General features: G+C 43.6%; 1 protein-coding gene across 1 annotated transcript in view; it reads right to left on the bottom strand.

The window, feature by feature from the left end:
• Window positions 1-21,747, bottom strand: part of LOC124019998 (exportin-1) — an 80,381-nt gene that overhangs the window by 46,108 nt on the left and 12,526 nt on the right. Inside the window, exons 4-6 of the mRNA XM_046335413.1 lie at window positions 14,204-14,276; window positions 371-432; window positions 210-254 (exon numbers count right to left, since the gene is read on the bottom strand). Of these exons, the coding sequence (XP_046191369.1) occupies window positions 210-254; window positions 371-432; window positions 14,204-14,276 (180 nt within the window). The remainder of the gene's footprint in view (window positions 1-209; window positions 255-370; window positions 433-14,203; window positions 14,277-21,747) is intronic.

Below are 21,747 nucleotides of genomic sequence, written 5' to 3'. Positions count from 1 at the left end.
GACTGTCTCACTCACTCACTGTCTCACTCACTCACTGTCTCACTCACTCACTCACTGTCTCACTCACTCACTCACTCACTCACTCACTCACTCACTCACTGTCTCACTCACTCACTCACTCACTCTCACTGTCTCACTCCCTCACTCACTCCCTCACTCACTGTCTCACTCACTCTCTCCCTCACTCACTGTCTCACTCACTCCCTTACCTGAACAAGGATCATGTTCAGCTTTCCAATGTACACTTTCTCTTTCTGAAAAGATAAATGAGAGCGGTGTCAACATGCCATTATCGTCCCGGTAACAATTACCAGCTCCATCTGACAGGGGAGTTTATCCTCATATTAACATGACATGTCTCAGCCCTCACCTCGACCATTGTAGCGTCCGACGACGTCTTGATAATAAGTCCAACAACATACTTTTTAATACCTGCAGAGACAAGCAGAAACAACAGGATCAGAGACCAGCAGAAACAACAGGATCAGAGACCAATAGAAACAACAGGATCAGACACCAATAGAAACAACAGGATCAGAGACCAATAGAAACAACAGGATCAGATCAGAGACCAGCAGAAACAACAGGATCAGATCAGAGACCAGCAGAAACAACAGGATAGAAACAACAGGATCAGAGACCAATAGAAACAACAGGATCAGATCAGAGACCAGCAGAAACAACAGGATCAGAGACCAGCAGAAACAACAGGATCAGATCAGAGACCAGCAGAAACAACAGGATCAGATCAGAGACCAGCAGAAACAGACCAGAAACAACAGGATCAGATCAGAGACCAGCAGAAACAACAGGATCAGATCAGAGACCAGCAGAAACAACAGGATCAGATCAGAGACCAGCAGAAACAACAGGATCAGATCAGAGACCAGCAGAAACAACAGGATCAGATCAGAGACCAGCAGAAACAACAGGATCAGATCAGAGACCAGCAGAAACAACAGGATCAGAGACCAGCAGAAACAACAGGATCAGAGACCAGCAGAAACAACAGGATCAGAGACCAGCAGAAACAACAGATCAGATCAGAGACCAAAACAACAGGATCAGAGACCAGCAGAAACAACAGGATCAGAGACCAGCAGAAACAACAGGATCAGACCAGCAGAAACAACAGGATCAGAGACCAGCAGAAACAACAGGATCAGATCAGTCAGCCTCCACCAGAGCGTACAGGGCACAGGTTTGTACACAACACTTCCTTACAGAGCAGGTAACAACATAATCAGTGACCCAGAACACAGCGCTGCTTCACAAGGTGTGAATCTAGAATCTACTGAACCAACAGCTGGGCATTGGCTGATCCACACATCTGCTTCAGTGGAACCTAGTGAGCAAGCAGAGCATTGATAGGTGTCTTCTGCTTGCTGTCATGCATACTGTTACTGTGTAATGTAGCTAGCTGCTGAACTGAACTGACACTGGCTGCTTTTAAACAAGCTGCACACAGACCACCTACTAGTCTGTACAGCAGCATTATTATTAACCCTCATTTGACCAGCCACATTGTCTTTTACAGAAACGAGCTGGAGAAGAGTTACAGGGGAGAGGGGATGAACGAGCCAATTGGAAGCTGGGGATGATTAGGTGGCTACGATGGTATGAGGACCAGATTGGTTACTTAGTCGGGGGAGGGATCATTGGTCCAAACCGTTGTAAAACAGAAAATGTTTTGCAGCGAAAACAAGACTTTCTATTGGACAAATTCGGGGGGGTGGGGGGTTCTGTTCTGTTGGTTCCAAGTCCCCCCCAGTTCTGTTTGGTTCCAAGTCCCTCCCCAGTTCTGTTTGGTTCCAAGTCCCCCCCAGTTCTGTTTGGTTCCAAGTCCCCTGTTTGGTTCCAAGTCCCCCCCCAGTTCTGTTTGGTTCCAAGTCCCTCCCCAGTTCTGTTTGGTTCCAAGTCCCTCCCCAGTTCTGTTTGGTTCCAAGTCCCCCCCAGTTCTGTTTGGTTCCAAGTCCCTCCCCAGTTCTGTTTGGTTCCAAGTCCCTCCCCAGTTCTGTTTGGTTCCAAGTCCCCCCCGGTTCTGTTTGGTTCCAAGTCCCCCCCGTTCTGTTTGGTTCCAAGTCCCCCGGTTCTGTTTGGTTCCAAGTCCCCCCCGGTTCTGTTTGGTTCCAAGTCCCCCCGGTTCTGTTTGGTTCCAAGTCCCCCCGGTTCTGTTTGGTTCCAAGTCCCTCCCCGGTTCTGTTTGGTTCCAAGTCCCTCCCCGGTTCTGTTTGGTTCCAAGTCCCTCCCCGGTTCTGTTTGGTTCCAAGTCCCTCCCCGGTTCTGTTTGGTTCCAAGTCCCTCCCCGGTTCTGTTTGGTTCCAAGTCCCTCCCCGGTTCTGTTTGGTTCCAAGTCCCTCCCCAGTTCTGTTTGGTTCCAAGTCCCTCCCCAGTTCTGTTTGGTTCCAAGTCCCTCCCCAGTTCTGTTTGGTTCCAAGTCCCTCCCCAGTTCTGTTTGGTTCCAAGTCCCTCCCCAGTTCTGTTTGGTTCCAAGTCCCTCCCCAGTTCTGTTTGGTTCCAAGTCCCTCCCCAGTTCTGTTTGGTTCCAAGTCCCTCCCCAGTTCTGTTTGGGTATGTGAATACATCCAAGCACAACGGGGAAAACACCCTAACTCTCACCAGTAACTGAGTAGAAACACAGAAGGGTGGAGAAATTCAACAACGGGTGTGTCCAGGTCATCTTCATAGCAGTCAAGCTTCATCAGATCTCACAACACCAGAGGGGTATCCTACTCTGGGTTTTCTAAAGCTAACCAGCTTCAGGTAGCTTTACATAACTTCACAGCAGTTAGGAAAGCTAAGGCTAGCTTTTTCAAATATATTTTTTTTATCCTGTAGCACAAACTCAAAAAAGTTCTGGGACACTGTAAAGTCCATGGAGAATAAGAGCAGCTCCTCTCAGCTGCCCACTGAACTGACGCTAGGTAACACTATCACCACCGATAAATCCATGATAATGGAGAATTTCAATAAGCATTTTTCTACGGCTGGCCATGCATTCCACCTGGCTACCCCTATCCTGGTCAACTGCCCTACACCCCCCACAGCAACTTGCCAAAGCCACCACCATTTCTCCTTCACCCAAATCCAGATAGCTGATGTTCTGAAAGAGCTGCAAAATCTGGACCCTACAAATCAGCCAGGCTAGACAATCTGGACCCTCTCTTTTTTAAATGATCTCCCGAAATGGTTGCAACCCCTATTACTAGCCTGTTCAACCTCTCAGCATTGTCTGAGATCCCCAAAGATTGGAAAGCTGCCGCGGTCATCCCCCTCTTCAAAGGGGGAGACACTCTACACCCAAACTGCTACAGACCTATATCTATTCTACCCTGCCTTCCTAAGGTCTTCGAAAGCCAAGTTAACAAACAGATCACCGACCATTTCAATCCCACCGTACCTTCCCCGCTATGCAATCTGGCTTCCGAGCACCTCAGCCACGCTCAAGGTCCTAAATAATATCATAACTGCCATCGATAAGGGACAATACTGTGCAGCCGTATTCATCGACCTGGCCAAGGCTTTCGACTCTGTCAATCACCACATACTTATCGGCAGACTCAACAGCCTTGGTTTCTCAAATGACTGCCTCACCTGGTTCACCAACTACTTCTCAGATAGAGTTCAGTGTGTCAAATTGGAGGGCCTGTTGTCCAGACCTCTGGCAGTCTCTATGGGGGTGCCACAGGGTTCAATTCTCGGGCCGACTATCTTCTCTGTATACATCAATGATGTCGTTCTTGCTGCTGGTGATTCTCTGATCCACCTCTACAGCCTACAATGATAAACATTATAGGGCCACCCCAGTAGATTATAACTGTTTCCTGATAAACATTACAGGGCCACCCCAGTAGATTAGAACTGTTTCCTGATAAACATTACAGGGCCACCCCAGTAGATTAGAACTGTTTCCTGATAAACATTACAGGGCCACCCCAGTAGATTATAACTGTTTCCTGATAAACATTACAGGGCCACCCCAGTAGATTATAACTGTTTCCTGATAAACATTACAGGGCCACCCCAGTAGATTAGAACTGTTTCCTGATAAACATTACAGGGCCACCCCAGTAGATTATACCTGTTTCCTGATAAACATTACAGGGCCACCCCAGTAGATTAGAACTGTTTCCTGATAAACATTACAGGGCCACCCCAGTAGATTAGAACTGTTTCCTGATAAACATTACAGGGCCACCCCAGTAGATTAGAACTGTTTCCTGATAAACATTACAGGGCCACACCAGTAGATTATACCTGTTTCCTGATAAACATTACAGGGCCACACCAGTAGATTATACCTGTTTCCTGATAAACATTACAGGGCCACCCCAGTAGATTATAACTGTTTCCCTGATAACATTACAGGGCCACCCCAGTAGATTAGAACTGTTTCCCTGATAAACATTACAGGGCCACCCCAGTAGATTATAACTGTTTCCCTGATAAACATTACAGGGCCACCCCAGTAGGTGGTAGCTGAGAACACCAGTCAGCAGGAGGAGAAGGTTGCAGTAGTTGTAGAGAAAACACATCACTACACTTTTGTTGTGCGTCGGTTTAACAACAGGACATGAAACAAAACAAACACTGTGCCTTTACAATAAAGGCACAACATAACATATGACTGGAGCTACAGTTCAATAAACTACATTTCCCTATTTGTCAAAACGTACTGTGTACAGCCCACTAGCAGTAGTAAGATGCAGGCAGTGGTATGGGCCAAGTCAGTGTCATAAATATATTCAGTAGCACAAATATAGTGAGTAGGGTAACTATAGTGAGTAGGGTAATTATAGTGAGTAACTATAGTGAGTAGGGTAATTTAGTTTAGTTTATTTTATTTTTACAGGGACAGTGCACATTAATCAACGTTTCAGTAAAAGTGACGGTTTTAGCCAGCCGGCTAATTTTCAACCGCAGTCCCTGGGCAGGTTATTAAAAACAATTACAATATAGACAATAGCACCATAGAACAATCAAGACATAGCAACATAGGACAAGCAAGACATAGCATACAGACAGAGCAACATAGAACAAAAAGCAGCAAAACAAAATTCATAAAAGCAACAAAGTGTTTCCACACCTCACAAGCTACAGACAACAGACAACATGGAAAGTGGCAACACACAGCTAGGGACCATGTTCACAAATCTGATTGACCTTTAGCCAGGTCTTCAAGCATTTTGTGAAAGTGTGATATGTGGTGCAGTTATGTGTGTCTGATGGCAGTGTATTCCAGACATGGGAAGCTCTCACAGAGAATGCAGATTTACTAAAGGTGCTTTTCCTTAGGGGAACTATACAGTCACCTCTCATGGCAGACCTTGTGGATCTGCTGCCATATGTCTGGGTTTTCTGTTTAACAAAAATATTGAGTGGAGGGGGAGCCAGGCCATTTAGGATCTTGAATACAAGACATGCGTCGGTTTATTGCACAAGATTTTCCCAACTCAAGAGCTCATGCTTTCTAAGGATGTGACAATGATGATGGCTATTGGGCTTCCTATCAAGCACTTTGAGAGCCTGTTTGTAGACAGACTGAATAGGTTTTAATGTTGTACAGCAAGCTTGGGCCCAACTAGTCAAGCAGTATGTTAAGTGGGGGAGTATCATATAATTGAAGTACAGTTTTGCTACCTCTGTAGTCAAACAATTTCGTATAAATTGGAAATTAGCTAGGTTGAATTTGGTTATTTGAATTACCTTTTTCACATGCTTTTTAAAAGAGAGGTTGGAATCAAGTATGATGCCAAGGTACTTAAAATCGGATACCACCTGGAGCTTCTCCCCTGACACATAGACATCTGGCTCAGTAGCATCTGTTGCCCTCTTTGTGAAGAACATGCAAACAGTTTTTTTCACATTGAGATGCAAACACGAGTCACTGAGCCACTTTGTAACCTGGACCATTACAGTAGTGAGTTCTTGTGCAGCTTGTTGTTTGCTCTTTGCATGCACATATATCACTGTATCATCTGCATACATTTGAACTTCAGACCCAGTACAGACAGAAGGCAGAATTATAGTGAGTAGGGTAATTATAGTGAGTAACTATAGTGAGTAGGGTCATTATTGTGAGTAGGGTAATTATAGTGAGTAATTATAGTGAGCAGGGTCATTATTGTGAGTAGGGTCATTATTGTGAGTAGGGTAATTATTGTGAGTAGGGTAACTATAGTGAGTAGGGTAATTATAGTGAGTAACTATAGTGAGTAGGGTAATTATTGTGAGTAGTGTAATTATAGTGAGTAACTATAGTGAGCAGGGTAATTATAGTGAGTAGGGTAATTATAGTGAGTAACTATAGTGAGTAGGGTAATTATAGTGAGTAGGGTAATTATAGTGAGTAACTATAGTGAGTAGGGTCATTATTGTGAGTAGGGTAACTATAGTGAGTAGGGTAATTATAGTGAGTAGGGTAATTATAGTGAGTAGGGTAATTATTGTGAGTAGGGTAACTATAGTGAGTAGGGTAATTATAGTGAGTAACTATAGTGAGTAGGGTAATTATTGTGAGTAGGGTAACTATAGTGAGTAACTAGTGAGTAGGGTAATTATTGTGAGTAGTGTAACTATAGTGAGTAGGGTAATTATAGTGAGTAACTATAGTGAGCAGGGTAATTATTGTGAGTAGGGTAACTATAGTGAGTAGGGTAACTATAGTGAGTAGGGTAATTATTGTGAGTAGGGTAACTATAGTGAGTAGGGTATTATAATGAGTAGGGTAATTATAGTGAGTAACTATAGTAGGGTAATTATTGTGAGTAGGGTAACTATAGTGAGTAGGGTAACTATAGTGAGTAGGGTAATTATTGTGAGTAGGGTAACTATAGTGAGTAGGGTAATTATAGTGAGTAACTATAGTGAGTAGGGTCATTATAGTGAGCAGGGTAATTATAATGAGTAGGGTAATTATAGTGAGTAACTATAGAGAGTAGGGTAACTATAGTGAGTAGGGTAACTATAGTGAGTAGGGTAACTATAGTGAGTAGGGTAATTATAGTGAGTAGGGTAACTATAGTGAGTAGGGTAATTATAGTGAGTAACTATAGTGAGCAGGGTAATTATAGTGAGTAATTATAGTGAGTAGGGTAATTATAGTGAGTAACTATAGTGAGTAGGGTAACTATAGTGAGTAGGGTCACTATAGTGGGTAGGGTAACTATAGTGAGTAGGGTAATTATTGTGAGTGGGGTAATTATAGTGGGTAGGGTAACTATAGTGAGTATGGTAATTATAGTGGGTAGGGTAACTATAGTGAGTAGGGTAATTATAGTGAGTAGGGTAACTATAGTGAGCAGGGTAACTATATTGAGTAGGGTAACTATAGTGAGTATGGTAATTATAGTGGGTAGGGTAATTATAGTGAGTAACTATAGTGAGTAGGATAATTATAGTGGGTAGTGTAATTATATTGAGTAGGGTAATTATAGTGAGTAGGGTAATTATAGTGAGTAGGGTAATTATAGTGAGTAGGGTAACTAGTGAGTAGGGTAACTATAGTGAGTAGGGTAATTATAGTGAGTAGGGTAATTATAGTGAGTAGGATAATTATAGTGGGTAGGTAATTATAGTGAGTAAGTATAGTGGGGGTAACTATAGTGGTAGGGTAACTATAGTGGTAACTATAGTGAGTAGGAGTAGGGTAAACTATAGTGAGTAGGGTAATTATAGTGTAACTATAGTGAGTAGTGGGTAGGGTAACTATAGTGAGTAGGGTAATTATAGTGGGTAGGGTAACTATAGTGGGCAGGGTAATTATAGTGAGTAGGGTAACTATAGTGAGGGTAGGGTAATTATAGTGGGTAGGGTAACTATAGTGAGTAGGGTAATTATAGTGAGTAGGGTAATTATAGTGAGTAGGGTAATTATAGGTAAACTATAGTGAGTAATTATAGTGAGTAGGGTAATTATAGTGAGTAGGGTAACTATAGTGAGTAGTAGTAATTATAGTGAGTAGGGTAATTATAGTGAGTAGGGTAATTATAGTGAGTAGGGTAATTATAGTGAGTAGGGTAATTATAGTGAGTAGGGTAATTATAGTGAGTAGGGTAATTATAGTGAGTAGGGTAATTATAGTGAGTAGGGTAATTATAGTGAGTAGGGTAATTATAGTGAGTAGGGTAACTATAGTGAGTAGGGTAACTATAGTGAGTAGGGTAATTATAGTGAGTAGGGTAATTATAGTGGGTAGTGAGTAACTATAGTGAGTAGGGTAATTATAGTGGACAGGTAACTATAGTGGTAGGGTAACTATAGTGAGTAGGGTAATTATAGTGAGTAACTATAGTGAGTAGGGTAATTATAGTGGGTAGGGTAACTATAGTGAGCAGGGTAATTATAGTGAGTAGGGTAACTATAGTGAGTAGGGTAACTATAGTGAGTCGGGTAATTATAATGAGTAGGGTCACTATAGTGGGCAGGGTAACTATAGTGAGTAGGGTAACTATAGTGGGCAGGGTAACTATAGTGAGTAGGGTAATTATAGTGAGTAGGGTAAGTAGGGTAATTATAGTGAGTAGGGTAATTATAGTGAGTAGGGTAACTATAGTGAGTAGGGTAATTATAGTGAGTAGGGTAATTATAGTGAGTATGGGTAATTATAGTGAGTAGGGTAATTATAGTGAGTAGGGTAACTATAGTGAGTAGGGTAATTATAGTGAGTAGGGTAATTATAGTGAGTAGGGCAATTTTAGTGAGTAGGGTAATTATAGTGAGTAACTATAGTGAGTAGGGTAACTATAGTGGACAGGGTAACTATAGTGAGTAGGGTAATTATAGTGAGTAGGGTAATTATAGTGAGTAACTATAGTGAGTAGGGTAATTATAGTGGGTAGGGTAACTATAGTGAGCAGGGTAATTATAGTGGGTAGGGTAACTATAGTGAGTAGGGTAACTATAGTGAGTCGGGTAATTATAATGAGTAGGGTCACTATAGTGGGCAGGGTAACTATAGTGAGTAGGGTAACTATAGTGGGCAGGGTAACTATAGTGAGTAGGGTAATTATAGTGAGTAGGGTAATTATAGTGAGTAGGGCAATTTTAGTGAGTAGGGTAATTATAGTGAGTAACTATAGTGAGTAGGGTAATTATAGTGAGTAGGGTAATTATAGTGAGTAGGGTAATTATAGTGAGTAGAGTAATTATAGTGAGTAGGGTAATTATAGTGAGTAGGGTAATTATAGTGAGTAGGGTAATTATAGTGAGTAGGGTAATTATAGTGAGTAGGGTAATTATAGTGAGTAATTATAGTGAGTAGGGTAATTATAGTGAGTAGGGTAATTATAGTGAGTAGGGTAATTATAGTGAGCAGGGTGAAAACACCTGTTAAATTCAGATGACAGTTTCTCCAGGTGGGGAACAGAATTCTTGCAGGAGAAAAGCATCTTTGTTTTCCGATGTTTTGCAACTCTTCCTCCAGGTTGGGGAAGTGCACCGGCCTTCCATTCCTCCGCTGAAAGGCCTTGGTCTTAAAGGCAGTGACAGCGTTGATCATGTGTATCACGTCTTTGTCTTTTCCCTGAAGCTCATATTTGGAGCTGGTTCAGATTTGCTGTTTTGTCCATCAATCAGACAGTCCCTCACGCTCCTCACTTTGTGACTCTAGAAATGATTTGATCTCGGGCAGCGAGTCAACCAATCGTTGCAGTACTTTCCCGCGACTCAACCACCTTACGTAAGCGTGCAGAATCAGGTCACCGTATGCGGCATCAAACTCAACTAATAAAGATTTAAACAAGCGGTGCTGAAGTCCTTTTGCGCTAATCGAATTAACAATCATATTGACAAGTGTCATGACGTGAGACGAGTCCACAGCTTTACCAGCTAGTGCTTGCTGATGGATCACACAGTGATCGTTGAAAAACTCTGGGAAATCGGGATCGCGACGGCACAGTGCAACGAAGCCCGAATGCAGTCCACGCATTTCTGGTGTCCCGTCTGTAGTGATCTCTACCAGCTTATGGATGGGAATGCTGTTATCATGCACATAACGTTTAAACTCATTGTTTAAACGGGCTGCCCCCAGGTGGTAAGAGTAAGCAACAACACATCTGCCACGCTGATCCTCAACACTGGGGCCCCTCAGGGGTGTGTACTTAGTCCCCTCCTGTACTCCCTTGTTCACCCACGACTGCGTGGCAAAAACACGACACCAACACCATTGTTAAGTTTGCTCAATGTGAGCAACACAAAAGAGCTGATTGTGGACTACAAGAAAAGGAGGGCTGAACAGGCCCCCATTAACATCAACGTGGCTGTAGTGGAGCGGGACGAGAGTTACCTTGGTGTCCACATCACCAACAAACTATCATGGTCCAAACACAACAAGACAGTCATGGACAAAATCTTTTGCCCCTCAGGAGACTGAAAAGATTTGGCATGGGTCTCCAGATCCTCAAAAAGTTCTACAGCTGCACCATCGAGAGCATCCTGACTGGTTGCATCACTGCCTGGTATGGCAACTGCTCGACCTCTGACCGCAAGGCGCTACAGAGGGTAGTGTATATGGCCCAGTATATCACTGGGGCCAAGCTTCATGCCATCCAGGACCTCTATACCAGGCGGTGTCAGAGGAAAGCCCATAAAATTGTCAGAGACTCCAGTCACCCAAGACATAGACAGTTTTCTCTGCTACCACACGGCAAGCGGTACCGGAGCACCAAGTGTAGGACCAAAAGTCTCCTTAACAGCTTCTACCCCCAAGCCATAGCTGGCTACATTCTTTTTATGACAAACATTAGAAATATGAAGGCCTTGCATCGTTTTAGTAAATAATACCTTTTTCATTACAAAAGTATTTAGTGGTGTGGCTGTCAGCCAAATAAAGTTGCACTTCTGTTGTCCTCTGATGAAAAGTTATTTTCTGCCAAATGTGTTGCACCAATGTATTTTCTGTGAAGGAAAACTATAGTTACATGTCCCTGATCACTCTATTGAAGCAAAAAAAAAACCCAGCTGACTTTCAATATAAAACATGACCCCTGTCAATACACAGCTTGACTCCTACCTTCTCCCATTGTGCCATTTACAAACACATGACTGACTCAACTGTTCTGGGGAACTACGGTAAGCTTCATAATGTAATATAATGTGACAGGTGAAATGAAGAACCCGACCTGCTTTATCTCCTAACCTATTCCACAGCAGGTATTTACTTTAAAAAGTACCTAGAAATATTAAAATGTTATTGAAAAACTTCAAAGAAATACAGTATAGACTGTATCAAAAAACCATTCGGTGGCTAGTTCCAAATACCCCGGTACACAGTATACCGCCCAAGTCTAATATACACACTACCTAGTGAAGAAAATTATTCAAATGTTGACGTGACCGGGATTGCACAATAAGGTCAGCCCTAAATTGATCAGATCTCCTGTGTATCTGATGCTAGATCTTCCACCAACATATTGAGCCTTGGCCTGTCTGTCATGGCTTTCCATCTCCATGTTTTAACTAACATTAACATGCTGGGACGGATAGACTCACACCAGTGGTCGCTGGCTTCGCTAAAAAGTTCCAGCACCAAGTCCCTTTGCAACTAACAGCATGTTTTATTCTTCCCTCCTAGCTTTTCCCTTGTGTTCTGCCAGAGACAGAACCCAGCCTTTCTGCAGAACAGGACTCAGCCAAGCAGAAAATGAACCGGCGTGCTTAGAGGGGAACACGGCCCAACTTGGCAACCGCACGTCGGCCGGGTTAAGGGGGAGAGAGAGAGAGAGGGGGTGTCGCTGCCTCCACAATTAAGACGTCTTGAGTTGTCAAGAGCAATATTCCAAAGGACAGCTGATTCTCCCCATGGGTTCTTCTCCAACTCTTAATGAGCAAGAACATGCGTCTTAAGATACAGAGCAATGAAACTAAGACACAGATACAGTTTTCAAATTCACCTACGGTAGTGTCAACACGCATTCTAAAGGCTGATGTCCTGCTCCACCCTGTCCTCAGACACGAGGTGAGGGAATGGATTGGGCGAGCGAGGCTGAGAGGGGCGAAAGGTGATTGATTTACAACAATCTGGCCTTAATGCCCACCTGGTACAGCCAGGAGAGGACTGGCCACCCCTCAGAGCCTGGTTCTTCTCTACCCAGTACAGCCAGGAGAGGACTGGCCACCCCTCAGAGCCTGGTTCCTCTCTACCCAGTACAGCCAGAAGAGGACTGGCCACCCCTCAGAGCCTGGTTCCTCTCTATCCAGTACAGCCAGAAGAGGACTGGTCACCCCTCAGAGCCTGGTTCCTCTCTACCCAGTACAGCCAGAAGAGGACTGGCCACCCCTCAGAGCCTGGTTCCTCTCTTCCCAGTACAGCCAGAAGAGGACTGGCCACCCTTCAGAGCCTGGTTCCTCTCTACCCAGTACAGCCAGGAGAGGACTGGCCACCCCTCAGAGCCTGGTTCCTCTCTAGGTTTCTTCCTTCTAGGGAGTTTTTCTCTATAGACACTGTGCCACTGGGCTCCCGAGTGGCACAGCGGTCTGAGACACTGCATCTCAGTGCTAGAGGCGTCACTACAGACACCCTGGTTCGAATTCAGGCTGTATCACAACCAGCCGTGATTGGAAGTCTCATAGGGCGGTGCACAATTGACCCAGTGTCATCCGGGTTTGTCCGGTGGAGGCCGTCATTGTAAATAAGAATTTGTTCTTAACTTCACTAGGGTAGGGGGCCGGATTCGGAATTTTGGATGAAAAGCGTGCCCAAATCAAACTGCCTGCTACTCAGGCCCATAAGCTAGGATATGCATATACTTTGGATTTGGATAGAAAACACTCTAAAGTTTCCAAAACTGTTAAAATAATGTCTGTGAGTATAACAGAACTGATATGGCAGGCGAAAACCAGAGGAAAGTCCAACCAGGATGTACTACTTTTTTGAAAGGCTGTTTTTCCATTGAAAGCCTATCCACCATACAAAGACGTAGGACCCAGTTCACGATCTCTATGGCTTCCTCAACATGTGACCAGTCTTTCGGCATTGTTTCAGGCTTTTACTCTGAAAAATGAGGGAGATACAGCACTTTCAATGAGAGACCAGTGGACATTTCCAGACATGAGCCAAGCGTGTGATCGGGAGCGCGCCTTTCTTGTTTCTCCTTTTCCATTGGCGAAGCTTTTGTCCAGTTGAAATATCATTGATTATTTATGACAAAAACAACCTGAGGATTGATTTTAAACATCGTTTGACATGTTTCTACTATCTTTTATTGTACTTTTTTGACTTTTCGTCTTGGTTTTGAGAGCTTGCATTGTGCCTTTGGTTTTCTGAAATAAATGCACCAACAAAACGGAGGTGTTTGGACAAAGATTATCGAACAAAACAAACATTTGTTGTCTAACAGACCTGGGAGTGCCACCAGATGAAGATCAAAGGTAAGTGATTTATTTTAATTTCTGACTTGTGTGACACTCTCCTTGGTTGGAAAATGGCTGTATGGGTTTCTGTGCCAAGGTGCTGACATAATCGCAAAGTGTGCTTTCGCCGTAAGGCCTTTTTGAAATCTGACACAGCGGTTGCATTAAGGAGAAGTTGATCTGTATTCGTATATTTAACACTTGTATCATTTATCAATGTTTATGATGAGTATTTCTGTTATTTGATGTGGCTCTGCACTTTCACCAAATGTTTGTTTGAAACAATGCATTTCTGAACATAACACACCCATTTCAAATGAGGTTTTCGGACATAAAGAGGAACTTTATCGAACAAAACACACATTGTGTAACATGAAGTCCTGTGAGTGCCATCTGATGAAGATCATCAAAGGTTAGTGATTAATTTAATTGCTATTTCTGACTTTTATGAGCCCTCTCCTTTGCTGGAAAATGGCTGTATGGTTTTCTATGACTTGGTGCTGCCCGAACATAATCATTTGGTGTGCTTTCGCCATAGAGCCTATTTGAAATCGGACACTGTGGCTGAATTTACAAGAAGTTTATCTTTAAAATGGTGTAAAATACTTGTATGTTTGAGGAATTTCTGTTGTTTTGAATTTGGAGCCCTGCAATTTCACTGGCTGTTGTCGAGGTGGGACGCCAGCGTACGAGACAGGTTAACTGACTTGCCTAGTTAAATAAAGGTTCAATTCATTAATTCTGCATTGCTTGCTCTTAGGCCGGGTAACTGTCATGCCCTTAGTGACAACTGCTGACATAAAAAGGGTTTTCTAAAAATAAATGTGATTTGTGCAGGGGCAGCGAGGCTTACCTTCACACTGGTTTCTGGGTAGAATCTTCCATCTTGTTTTGATAACTGTTTCCAGAATCTGCAGAGCATAGTACTGTAACGCACAAGGAGAGAAACAGCGCTAGGTGACAGTGGTCATAGCAACGCTGAACATTAAAAACATGGTGTATATTTTGGAGCAACAGAAACAAAAGAAAAACATGAATTGAGTCTAAAAAAAAAAAGAGAGAGATTTTTTTTCAACCTTTTCAATCGGATTGAACTACATTTCATGCAGATTTTTAGTAAGTAAACATTTCAATTAAAGTGCTATTTTAGTTTTGGTCTCTACGAGCCACCGTAGGGCTGAAGGAATGTAGAATCCTGCTGTTTCTCCCAGGACCACACCAGAAGGTGAACGACCGAGGGGAAGAACACTAATACACCTCACAACATTTGTTTCGTTCAATACTACTGTTTTACTTGGTTTTTAAAAGTGATGGATTCTGCTTGTAATAAAGAATACTATATAAAATAAAGATATTACTATTATTACCACCGCACCATTGTTTTTAGTTACGTCAAACCAAGTAGCCTGAGAGACATTGCAGGTTTGGAATACAAACTTAGTCTAAGCAATTGGTTTTAAAAGGTTGTCAGCAGGTTTAAAATGTTGTTTTAGGAATCACCAGGGTAAGACTGGCGTCTTACTGCACCTAACAAACCTCTAACCTCACAACAACCAACATAATCAGGGTGTGTGTGTGCATCCCAAATGACATCATATCCCTTATATAGTGCACTACCAGCTCTGGTTAAAAGGAGTGCACTATATAGGGAATAGGGTACCATTCTAGACGCGGACCATTTTTTCACCTTAAACTGGTGTGTCTCAAAAGAAACAGCAAGACCAGCCACAGGTTTTCATTTGTCCTATATCTATCAAATGGTAAAAATAAACATTTAAAAACGACTTAAATGTTACAAAATACTGTATTTTATTATTTGGTCTATTGTTATTTGGATCAACAGTATTTCAACTGCAGGGATCACTGTTTCAGAAGGTGGAAGACAGTAGGGTTTCAAAAGGTGGAAGACAGTAGGGATCACTGTTTCAGAAGGTGGAAGACAGTAGGGATCACTGTTTCATGGAAGACACACTGTTTCAGAAGGTGGAAGACAGTAGGGATCACTGTTTCAGAAGGTGGAAGACAGTAGGGATCACTGTTTCAGAAGGTGGAAGACAGTAGGGATCACTGTTTCAGAAGGTGGAAGACAGTAGGGATCAGTTTCAGGATCACTGTTTCAGAAGGTGGAAGACAGTAGGGATCACTGTTTCAGAAGGTGGAAGACAGTAGGGATCACTGTTTCAGAAGGTGGAAGGTGGAACTGTTTCAGAAGGTGGAAGACAGTAGGGATCACTGTTTCAGAAGGTGGAAGACAGTAGGGATCACTGTTTCAGAGGGATCACTGTTTCAGGGTGGAAGACAGTAGGGATCACTGTTTCAGAAGGTGGAAGACAGTAGGGATCACTGTTTCAGAAGGTGGAAGACAGTAGGGATCACTGTTTCAGAAGGTGGAAGACAGTAGGGATCACTGTTTCAGAAGGTGGAAGACAGTAGGGATCACTGTTTCAGAAGGTGGAAGACAGTAGGGATCACTGTTTCAGAAGGTGGAAGACAGTAGGGATCACTGTTTCAGAAGGTGGAAGACAGTAGGGATCACTGTTTCAGAAGGTGGAAGACAGTAGGGATCACTGTTTCAGAAGGGAAGACAGTCACTGTTTCAGAAGGTGGAAGACAGTAGGGATCACTGTTTCAGAAGGTGGAAGACAGTAGGGATCACTGTTTCAGAAGGTGGAAGACAGTAGGGATCACTGTTTCAGAAGGTGGAAGACAGTAGGGATCACTGTTTCAGAAGGTGGAAGACAGTAGGGATCACTGTTTCAGAAGGTGGAAGACAGTAGGGATCACTGTTTCAGAAGGTGGAAGACAGTAGGGATCACTGTTTCAGAAGGTGGAAGACAGTAGGGATCACTGTTTCAGAAGGTGGGATCACTGTTTCAGAAGGTGGAAGACAGTAGGGATCACTGTTTCAGAAGGTGGAAGACAGTAGGGATCACTGTTTCAGAAGGTGGAAGACAGTAGGGATCACTGTTTCAGAAGGTGGAAGACAGTAGAAGACAGTAGGGATCACTGTTTCAGAAGGTGGAAGACAGTAGGGATCACTGTTTCAAAAGGTGGAAGACAGTAGGGATCACTGTTTCAAAAGGTGGAAGACAGTAGGGATCACTGTTTCAGAAGACAGTAGGGATCACTGTTTCAGAAGGTGGAAGACAGTAGGGATCACTGTTTCAGAAGGTGGAAGATCACTGTTTCAGAAGGTGGAAGACAGTAGGGATCACTGTTTCAGTGGAAGACAGTAGGGATCACTGTTTCAGAAGGTGGAAGACAGTAATCACTGTTTCAGAAGGTGGAAGACAGTAGGGATCACTGTTTCAGAAGGTGGAAGACAGTAGGGATCACTGTTTCAGAAGGTGGAAGACAGTAGGGATCACTGTTTCAGAAGGTGGAAGACAGTAGGGATCACTGTTTCAAAGGTGGAAGACAGTAGGGATCACTGTTTCAAAAGGTGGAAGACAGTAGGGATCACTGTTTCAGAAGGTGGAAGACAGTAGGGATCACTGTTTCAGAAGGTGGAAGACAGTAGGGATCACTGTTTCAGAAGGTGGAAGACAGTAGGGATCACTGTTTCAGAAGGTGGAAGACAGTAGGGATCACTGTTTCAGTGGAAGACAGTAGGGATCACTGTTTCAAAAGGTGGAAGACAGTAGGGATCACTGTTTCAAAAGGTGGAAGACAGTAGGGATCACTGTTTCAAAAGGTGGAAGACAGTAGGGATCACTGTTTCAGAAGGTGGAAGACAGTAGGGATCACTGTTTCAAAAGGTAAGGTGGAAGACAGTAGGGATCACTGTTTCAAAAGGTGGAAGACAGTAGGGATCACTGTTTCAAAAGGTGGAAGGTGGGGAAGTTTCAGTAAGGGATACACTGTTTCAAAGGTGGAAGACAGTAGGGATCACTGTTTCAAAGGTGGAAGACAGTAGGGATCACTGTGGAAGACAGTAGGGATCACTGTTTCAAAAGGTGGAAGACAGTAGGGATCACTGTTTCAGAAGGTGGAAGACAGGGATCACTGTTTCAAAAGGTAGACAGTAGGGATCACTGTTTCAAAAGGTGGAAGACAGTAGGGATCACTGTTTCAGAAGGTGGAAGACAGTAGGGATCACTGTTTCAAAAGGTGGAAGACAGTAGGGATCACTGTTTCAAAAGGTGGAAGACAGTAGGGATCACTGTTTCAAAAGGTGGAAGACAGTAGGGATCACTGTTTCAAAAGGTGGAAGACAGTAGGGATCACTGTTTCAAAAGGTGGAAGACAGTAGGGATCACTGTTTCAGAAGGTGGAAGACAGTAGGGATCACTGTTTCAGGTGGAAGACAGTAGGGATCACTGTTTCAAAGGTGGAAGACAGTAGGGATCACTGTTTCAAAGGTGGAAGACAGTAGGGATCACTGTTTCAAAAGGTGGAAGACAGTAGGGATCACTGTTTCAAAAGGTGGAAGACAGTAGGGATCACTGTTTCAAAAGGTGGAAGACAGTAGGGATCACTGTTTCAAAAGGTGGAAGACAGTAGGGATCACTGTTTCAAAGGTGGAAGACAGTAGGGATCACTGTTTCAGAAGGTGGAAGACAGTAGGGATCACTGTTTCAGAAGGTGGAAGACAGTAGGGATCACTGTTTCAGAAGGTGGAAGACAGTAGGGATCACTGTTTCAAGGTGGAAGACAGTAGGGATCACTGTTTCAAAGGTGGAAGACAGTAGGGATCACTGTTTCAAAAGGTGGAAGACAGTAGGGATCACTGTTTCAAAAGGTAATAATAGTAGGGATCACTGTTTCAGAAGGTGGAAGACAGTAGGGATCACTGTTTCAGAAGGTGGAAGACAGTAGGGATCACTGTTTCAAAGGTGGGAAGACAGTAGGGATCACTGTTTCAGAAGGTGGGAAGACAGTAGGGATCACTGTTTCAGAAGGTGGAAGACAGTAGGGATCACTGTTTCAGTGGAAGACAGTAGGGATCACTGTTTCAAAGGTGGAAAGTAGGGATCACTGTTTCAGAAGGTGGAAGACAGTAGGGATCACTGTTTCAAAGGTGGAAGACAGTAGGGATCACTGGAAGACAGTAGGGATCACTGTTTCAGAAGGTGGAAGACAGTAGGGATCACTGTTTCAGAAGGTGGAAGACAGTAGGGATCACTGTTTCAGAGGTGGAAGACAGTAGGGATCACTGTTTGGAAGGTGGAAGACAGTAGGGATCACTGTTTCAGAAGGTGGAAGACAGTTTCAGGGATAGGGATCACTGTTTCAAAAGGTGGAAGACAGTAGGGATCACTGTTTCAAAAGGTGGAAGACAGTAGGGATCACTGTTTCAAAGGTGGAAGACAGTGGGATCACTGTTTCACAGTAGGGATCACTGTTTCAAAAGGTGGAAGACAGTAGGGATCACTGTTTCAAAAGGTGGAAGACAGTAGGGATCACTGTTTCAAAAGGTGGAAGACAGTAGGGATCACTGTTTCAAAGGTGGAAGACAGTAGGGATCACTGTTTCAGAAGGTGGAAGACAGTAGGGATCACTGTTTCAAAGACAGTAGGGATCACTGTTTCAAAAGTGGAAGAGACACTGTTTCAGGGATCACTGTTTCAAAAGGTGGAAGACAGTAGGGATCACTGTTTCAAAAGGTGGAAGACAGTAGGGATCACTGTTTCAGAAGGAAGACAGTCACTGTTTCAGAAGGTGGAAGACAGTAGGGATCACTGTTTCAAAAGACAGGTCACTGTTTCAAAAGAAAGACAGTAGGGATCACTGTTTCAAAAGGTGGAAGACAGTAGGGATCACTGTTTCAAGGGATCACTGTTTCAGAAGGTGGAAGACAGTAGGGATCACTGTTTCAAAGGTGGAAGACAGTAGGGATCACTGTTTCAGAAGGTGGAAGAAGGATCACTGTTTCAGAAGGTGGAAGACAGTAGGGATCACTGTTTCAAAAGGTGGAAGACAGTAGGGATCACTGTTTCAGAAGGTGGAAGACAGTAGGGATCACTGTTTCAGAAGGTGGAAGACAGTAGGGAGGTGGAAGACAGTAGGGATCACTGTTTCACAGTAGGGATCACTGTTTCAAAAGGTGGAAGACCACTGTTTCAATAAGGTGTCAGGGATGGTGGAAGACAGTAGGGATCTATGTTGAACATGGAAGACAGTAGGGATCACTGTTTCAGAAGGTGGAAGACAGTAGGGATCACTGTTTCAGAAGGTGGAAGACAGTAGGGATCACTGTTTCAATTAGGTTTCAGAAGGTGGAGACAGTAGGGATCACTGTTTCAAAGGTGGAAGACAGTAGGGAAGACAGTAGGGATCACTGTTTCAAAGGTGGAAGACAGTAGGGATCACTGTTTCAGAAGGTGGAACACAGTAGGGATCACTGTTTCAGAAGGTGGAAGACAGTAGGGATGTTTCAGAAGGTGGAAGACAGTAGGGTTTCATGGAAGACACACTGTTTCAAAGGTGGAAGACAGTAGGGATCACTGAGCAGAAGGTGGAAGACAGTAGGTCACTGTTTCAGGTGGAAGGTGGAAGAAGACAGTAGGGATCACTGTTTCAGAAGTAGGTGGAAGACAGTAGGGATCACTGTTTCAGAAGGTGGAAGACAGTAGGGATCACTGTTTCAGAAGGTGGAAGACAGTAGGGATCACTGTTTCAGAAGGTGGAAGACAGTAGGGATCACTGTTTCACAGTAGGGATCACTGTTTCAGAAAAGAAGGTGGAAGACAGTAGGGATCACTGTTTCAGAAGGTGAAGACAGTAGGGATCACTGTTTCAGAAGGTGGAAGACAGTAGGGATCACTGTTTCAGAAGGTGGAAGACAGTAGGGATCACTGTTTCAGAAGGTGGAAGACAGTAGGGATCACTGTTTCAGAAGGTGGAAGACAGTAGGGATCACTGTTTCAGAAGGTGGAAGACAGTAGGGATCACTGTTTCAGAAGGTGGAAGACAGTAGGGATCACTGTTTCAGAAGGTGGAAGACAGTAGGGATCACTGTTTCAAAAGGTGGAAGACAGTAGGGATCACTGTTTCAGAAGGTGGAAGACAGTAGGGATCACTGTTTCAGAAGGTGGAAGACAGTAGGGATCACTGTTTCAGAAGGTGGAAGACAGTAGGGATCACTGTTTCAGAAGGTGGAAGACAGTAGGGATCACTGTTTCAGAAGGTGGAAGACAGTAGGGATCACTGTTTCAGAAGGTGGAAGACAGTAGGGATCACTGTTTCAGAAGGTGGAAGACAGTAGGGATCACTGTTTCAAAGGTGGAAGACAGTAGGGATCACTGTTTCAGAAGGTGGAAGACAGTAGGGATCACTGTTTCAGAAGGTGGAAGACAGTAGGGATCACTGTTTCAGAAGGTGGAAGACAGTAGGGATCACTGTTTCAAAGGTGGAAGACAGTAGGGATCACTGTTTCAGTGGAAGACAGTAGGGATCACTGTTTCAAAAGGTGGAAGACAGTAGGGATCACTGTTTCAAAAGGTGGAAGACAGTAGGGATCACTGTTTCAAAAGGTGGAAGACAGTAGGGATCACTGTTTCAAAAGGTGGAAGACAGTAGGGATCACTGTTTCAGAAGGTGGAAGACAGTAGGGATCACTGTTTCAAAGGTGGAAGACAGTAGGGATCACTGTTTCAAAAGGTGGAAGACAGTAGGGATCACTGTTTCAGAAGACAGTAGGGATCACTGTTTCATAGGGATCACTGTTTCAAAAGGTGGAAGACAGTAGGGATCACTGTTTCAGAAGGTGGAAGACAGTAGGGATCACTGTTTCAAAAGGTGGAAGACAGTAGGGATCACTGTTTCAGAAGGTGGAAGACAGTAGGGATCACTGTTTCAAAAGGTGGAAGACAGTAGGGATCACTGTTTCAAAAGGTGGAAGACAGTAGGGATCACTGTTTCAAAAGGTGGAAGACAGTAGGGATCACTGTTTCAAAAGGTGGAAGACAGTAGGGATCACTGTTTCAAAGACAGTGGTGGAAGACAGTAGGGATCACTGTTTCAAAGGGATCAAGGTGGAAGACAGTAGGGATCACTGTTTTCAGTAGGGATCACTGTTTCAAAAGGTGGAAGACAGTAGGGATCACTGTTTCAAAATAATAATAATAATAATAATATATGGTGGGATCATTTTCAAAGGTGGAAGACAGTAGGGATCACTGTTTCAGAACCAAAAGGTGGAAGACAGTAGGGATCACTGTTTCAAAAGGTGGAAGACAGTAGGGATCACTGTTTCAAAAGGTGGAAGACAGTAGGGATCACTGTTTCAAAAGGTGGAAGACAGTAGGGATCACTGTTTCAAAAGGTGGAAGACAGTAGGGATCACTGTTTCAAAAGGTGGAAGACAGTAGGGATCACTGTTTCAAAAGGTGGAAGACAGTAGGGATCACTGTTTCAAAAGGTGGAAGACAGTAGGGATCACTGTTTCATAAGACA

The sequence above is a fragment of the Oncorhynchus gorbuscha genome, unplaced genomic scaffold (genome assembly GCF_021184085.1).
Source record: "Oncorhynchus gorbuscha isolate QuinsamMale2020 ecotype Even-year unplaced genomic scaffold, OgorEven_v1.0 Un_scaffold_745, whole genome shotgun sequence".
Taxonomy (NCBI): Eukaryota; Metazoa; Chordata; class Actinopteri; order Salmoniformes; family Salmonidae; genus Oncorhynchus; species Oncorhynchus gorbuscha.
This window is presented reverse-complemented; position numbering and strand designations above follow the sequence as displayed.